The sequence below is a fragment of the Helianthus annuus genome, chromosome 9, assembly GCF_002127325.2.
Source record: "Helianthus annuus cultivar XRQ/B chromosome 9, HanXRQr2.0-SUNRISE, whole genome shotgun sequence".
Taxonomy (NCBI): domain Eukaryota; kingdom Viridiplantae; phylum Streptophyta; class Magnoliopsida; order Asterales; family Asteraceae; genus Helianthus; species Helianthus annuus.
This window is the reverse complement of record NC_035441.2, coordinates 54,672,399-54,678,483: the sequence shown is the minus strand read 5'-3', so window position 1 is coordinate 54,678,483 and position 6,085 is coordinate 54,672,399. Positions and strand designations below refer to the sequence as shown.

General features: G+C 37.7%; 1 protein-coding gene across 1 annotated transcript; it reads left to right on the top strand.

Moving 5' to 3' along the window:
- Nucleotides 1–3,680: 3,680 nt before the first annotated feature.
- On the top strand, nt 3,681–5,805 carry LOC110877788 (solute carrier family 25 member 44). Its single transcript, XM_022125992.2, has one exon. It carries the CDS (start codon nt 4,305–4,307, stop codon nt 5,331–5,333), a length of 1,029 nt encoding a protein of 342 aa, XP_021981684.1. The 5' UTR covers nt 3,681–4,304; the 3' UTR covers nt 5,334–5,805.
- Nucleotides 5,806–6,085: the final 280 nt, after the last annotated feature.

The following is a 6,085-nucleotide window of genomic DNA, read 5'->3' as shown; positions in this document are numbered from 1 at the left end:
AACTTATATGTGTATCATAAGTTGTAACTTGTGCATAGGAAGTGTTTCAAAAAAAAATCTTGATTTTTCACTTCTAACCCAAACATTTCATATTTTACATTTTAACCACTTTTCATTTTTTTACTTTTAACCCAAAGTTTTCCATCTTTTATACTTTAACACAACACTTTATAATCTACAACTTTTGTACCCCATACTTTTTATCGTTCGCAAGTTTTTCGTTTTACATTTCGTTCTAAATTTTGCGAGTTAACATGTCGTAGCGTGCATGCGAGGTTCAACGTTTTTGCTCTATTTTTTCATATTTGACAGACCCGTCGCAACGCGTCCATTTTTCCCCTTTTAAAAAGTTCGCCGCAACGGGCGGGTCGTAGATCGACTAAGTTATCATTTTCTATGTTTTACGTTTCTGGTTAATTTCTTCGTATTAAGACACTGTAACGGGTGTGTGTGGTTCAACGATTTTAGTCTGCTTTTCGTTCAGTGTAATTTTTACCATTTTATCTATTTTATTTTTACGATGTTGAGAGTCGATGTGGTTGTGGCATTGGTGCTACTTGGCACGGTTTTACGAACGTTTTTAACCTATTAAAATTTTTACTAATTTTTTTGTTTCGGATTACGCCTATACTTCCTTTACTTAAAAACTGATTTTTACGTGCATATTTTATGTACGGGTATGTGTAAATATGATTTCTTTTACATTCCGACGTAAACTTTTTTTTATAGATGAGTCAGGTCAAATATAATACATTTTCATTTAAAGAAACCATTTTTACGTGCATATTTCTATGTACGTTTTCGTATAAATTCAAGTTGTTCTACGTTTCGACGTAAACTGTTTTGAGAAACAATTCAGGTCAAATATAATATGTTTTCGTGTTTATTTTATGTACGTTTCGTAAAGTTTGTTTCGAACTGAGTGGAGTCAAATTATGGTTTCTTTTTCTCCCCTTTTTTCGAAAACTCTAATTAATCCCTTTCAATTACATATGCATATTTTCCTTCATACCCGTTACGTTTTCTATGTATAAGTTGGGTCACATATAATATGTTATGATTGTTCGATATGAATTCTATTTACTTTACGTTTAATCCAATCATAATGATTATACATGTTACACTGAGTTCAACTGAATACGTCGAAATGTGTGTTTTCATATGGTTAATGCATCATATAACGTTTGGACTAATCCATTCAATGTTTACGATATACCCGCGCCGCAACGCGGGCGGGTCTTAACCCTAGTTATTACAAAAACATAACATCACCATGGATTCCTTACACTTGAAACCTGTTACCATTAAATTGTGTTTTCTTTGTTCATGTACTGATTGTAATACATATACATAACTACATATCCATAAATAAAAATATTTTCTGAACACTAACACTTAACTATCAGTTCGATTCACACGACCGATTCGAGGTTTCAAACCAGACCGAACCATCAAAATATTAAAACTAATCTGTTTGGATCTCAAACCGACCTATTTATTTTTCTAAAAGGTTTTTAAACACTTTAGTTAGGTTGAATGGTGTGGTTTAATGGCCCTATCCACATCATCATGTTAACGCCCCAAACACTGGCCCACGCTAGTTGGAGGGGGGGGGGGGTTAAACAAGGCTTCTCAATACCTTATAAAGTTGACAGAAATTATTTCCATGAAGTAAATCCATACCTGAGTCTTGTTAATTTTAATTTGTAGTTATATCATCCCAAACTGATCAAAGAGTGGGTTAGTTAAAACGTATATTGTAACCATTGCAAAGTGATGCCGCATGACAAGACATTATATTAAGCTACCCCCTTTAGACCACACGGCAGGGACGGACCCACGTTAAGCGGATCGGGGTCCCCGGACCCCAATATTTTTTTAAAAAGTAGTAGAAGTGGTATAGAAAATTTTCAATGGACCCCATAAAATAATTTAGTTGGACCCCATAACAATGATAGTGAGTCTGATGCATTGGTAAAACCCCTTGTTTACACACAAAAGGTCCCGGTTCGATACCTGTTAGTTTCGTTTTTTTGTGTGTTTTTTTTTTAATTTGATTTTAAAATTGGGTATTCTATAGCCTTTCAAAACAATCAGATCACCCAACATATCAAAAGACGCTTTGTTTCTCCTTTCTCCTCCGGTGCACCATCAATATTCAAGAAACCCTTCACCTTCCTCCTTCCTTCCTCCGCGGCTCCACCTCCGGCCTCTCACCGCCGACTCCCCCTTCCTCTGCCCTCTCCGCCGCCCTATCCGCCTCTTCTGGTAAGAATTTTTTAACTTCTGTAACTAGAATTTTGGTATATATCTAGTTGTTTAAGGACTTTTTTGCTATGAATCTTTCTATTAGGCTGCAAACGAACCGAACAAACACGAACAATACCTTGTTCATGTTCGTTTGTTAAGAAATATATGTGTTCGCGAACCGTTCACGAACACTTATCGAACGAGATTTTATGTTCGTGTTCGTTTGTTAAGGAAATGAACTTGTTCGTGTTTGTTTGTTAATTTTAGGCAACGAACAAAAATGAACGTTGAAGAACACAAATGAGCACAAACTAATGTTCATGAACACATATGGAAACAAATGAACACAAACAATCGTTCAAGAACATAATATATAATGCATTGACAATTATTAGATATTTAATTTGTCGGAATTTTAAAGTATTTAAACAAATATAAAAACTAAAATGACTAATGAACTATCGAACACAAATGAACATGTTACCGAACGTTCACGAATATAAACAAACGAACACGACCTCTGTTCATGTTTGTTCATTTAACTAAACGAACGAAATTTCTTGTTCGTGTTCGTTTCTTTAATAAACGAACGAACACAAACGAACTTCCCGCCGAACGGTTCACGAACTGTTCGCCGAACGTTTGGTTCGTTTGCAGCCCTATTTCTATATATCTACAGAATTCTGTAATTGAATTTAGGGTTTAGGGTTTATGAATTTTTTTACTTCTGTTGTAACAGAAGTTCATGTCTCAAAAGTTCTGTAACTTGAATTTTGTTATTTATATAGTTGCTTATCATCTTAAAACTTGAATTATAGGCCAAATTATATGAACGATTGTTGCATTCGTTTTCAAAAGATGAAAACTCGTCGGGAACAACTCTAAAAGTTTGTAATGTTTTTTTTTCGTTTCGAAATGTTTATTGTGTGTTTTCTAATGAGTAATGATTATATAATTTTGTTATGGAATTGTATTTTATTTTGTTCCTCATCCCGACCCGACCCGACCCAAACGACGATGACCCGAAAATTTTAACTTTTGTTTGTCAAAAATTTGAACACCGAAAAAAGTGGACCCCATTGAAAAAAAATCTTGGGTCCGCCACTGCCACACGGTGTAGAGGGGCATGGAGAATGGACATTATTCGACATGTGAACGTCACGTTAGCGCGCGTTAGAAAAGTGGTGTGGTGGAAAAAAGGGAGGGGGGAAGTGGCGCGGAACAGGGGCGTTATCCGACACTGTGCACGCCACGGCTACCTGCCACATCCAACCAATGCACGCCACATCAACGAACAATAAACACAACGCCGATAATATTCTTCAAAGGCTTGAAACAACGCCGTTAACAACGTGGAGGGACGGTGTAATGTGTACGGCGTGAAAGGACATAAACGCCGCTCTTCCACACCCACCCCGTGTCTTCTTAACCTTACTATTTGCTTGCTGCTGCTACAGTGTTGTATTTAGTGGTTGATACACTGTAACCAGTGAGAAATAAGACTCCTCTGAATCCACCGAAATGTTAACCAACCCATCACGTGGTAATATCTTCTTCATCACAAAAACCTGGTCCTGTAAATCCACCAACTCCTTACACGGTTCCGACATTTTTATGTTATAATATCACCATCCAATCCGATTCGATCCTATCCATTTGCCAATCTATTTCTCTCTCATCCGATCCGATCAGATCTCTCTCTAAAACCCTTTTCCAATTCCACCCATTTCACACACTCACTTCCTTGATTCATTGATTCTCAGTTGCAGATAAGGTGTTTGTTGAAATTCCTCAAAAGACTTTTATTTGGTATTTGACTAATTTCGTTCGCAAATCTGTTTGCACAGACTTAAAATCTTGTTTTTCGTAGACCCAGTTGAGTTAAATAGATCATAAGGATAAGTTTCTGTATTAGATTTATCGTTTCAGTTTGGTGATTAGCTTATTTGGTTGATTAAGCTGAGTTGCACATAAGGTGTTTGTTGAAATTCCTCAAAAAAAAAAAAAAAAGTTTTTGGGTTTTGACTAAAATTGATTGCTGGAAATTGAAGAAGATGAGTTTCAGAATGGCGGAGGATGATTCCCGACCGGAAATTCATCTCCCAGCTGATGTTGACTGGGAGATGCTTGATAAATCCAAGTTTTTCTTCCTCGGTGCCGCGTTGTTTTCGGGTGTTTCGGGGACGTTATACCCGACCGTGGTGTTAAAAACCCGGCAACAGGTGGTTGTTAAAGACACACCATGCTTTAAAATGGCGGTTTCAATATTAAGACATGATGGTTTCAAGGGGTTTTATAGAGGATTTGGGACTTCATTAATGGGTACTATTCCTGCAAGATCACTTTACATGGGTGCTCTCGAAATAACCAAGAGTAGCGTCGGTTTCGCCACGGTGAAAATGGGGTATTCCGAGGCGAAAGCAGCCGCGATCGCGAATGCGGCAGCGGGTGTAAGTGCAGCCATGGCTGCACAATTGGTTTGGACACCAATTGATGTTGTAAGCCAAAGATTAATGGTTCAAGGTGTCAAAAGTGGAGTCAAATACAACGGTGGCATTGATGCTTTTCGACAGATTATCCGCGCCGATGGGATTCGTGGGTTATATAGAGGGTTCGGGATTTCGATCTTGACATACGCCCCGTCAAACGCGGTGTGGTGGGCGTCGTATTCACTCGCCCATCGCGCTATATGGGACGGTATCGGTTCTCATTTAAAGCAACAAGAACATGGTGGTGGTGGGAGTGGGAGTGGGAGTGGGTTTAAGCCGGATTCGAAGGCGGTGGTGGCAGTGCAGGCGGCGAGTGCCGCGATGGCGAGTGGGGTTTCGGCATTGGTTACAATGCCATTGGATACAATCAAAACAAGACTTCAAGTTTTGGATGGTGAAGGATGTGATGGGAAGATGTGTATAGGGCAAACATTAAGGAGATTGATGAAGGAAGGTGGATTGAGTGCATGTTATAGAGGGTTGGGGCCTAGATGGGTTTCAATGTCATTTTCTGCTACCACTATGATCACTACCTATGAGTTTCTTAAGAAATTGTCTACCAAAAATCAAGATTCTTGTGGTTCCCTTCAATGAGTTGGTTTTAGATATAGAGTTTTAAGTCAATGTTGTCTTCAAACTTGTTATGTTTTTTGATGCCAGAAAAAGTGTTATGAAACCAGGTTTCAAAGAAAAATGTCAAGAACCATCACCACTAGTGCTCCAGTGGTGGCCACGGATATTTAAGTTTCACCTATGGAGGGTCCGGGTGAGTTTTCCTCTTCAGGTCTCAAGTTCAAGTCTAGGTGATAGGGGTTTCTCATTGAGTGGTTTAAATTGGGGATCTATTGTGCGAGGGGGCTCTCTAGCACGGACCCAGTTAAGACAACGTATGCTAGACCTCCCAACATTTGCGAATAATTCACACCTTAAAAAATGTCAAGTTTGATGAAAAATATTGATGAATGATGGTTATCATGTTGCTAGCAACACTTTGGGTGATGTAATGTGGGATGTTGTAAATATGTAGCTTTAATCTTTTATACTAAGCTCAATATTTTAATCTTCATTTTGCCCATGTTTTCTATATATAAATATAACTGTAAGTTGATTTGGGATGTGGTGGATTAAAACAAAGAATAAATAAATAAAATAAACATGGGTGAATATAATAGTGGGAAAATGTAACTTCCAATCTGGGAAGAATTCTTTTTTTTTCGAATGATAAATTTCATTAAACGTTATCAAGGCGCTAGAAAATAAAAGATGAAATATTAGAAATTAAAATTATATCAATTCCTGATTCAAAGGAAGGCTAGTGATTTTATGTCTTTCATAATCTTCCCAAT

Bases quoted from the DNA above. Each gene is read 5' to 3' on its own strand.
- LOC110877788 (XM_022125992.2), top strand. From the start codon at position 4,305: ATGAGTTTCAGAATGGCGGAGGATGATTCCCGACCGGAAATTCATCTC.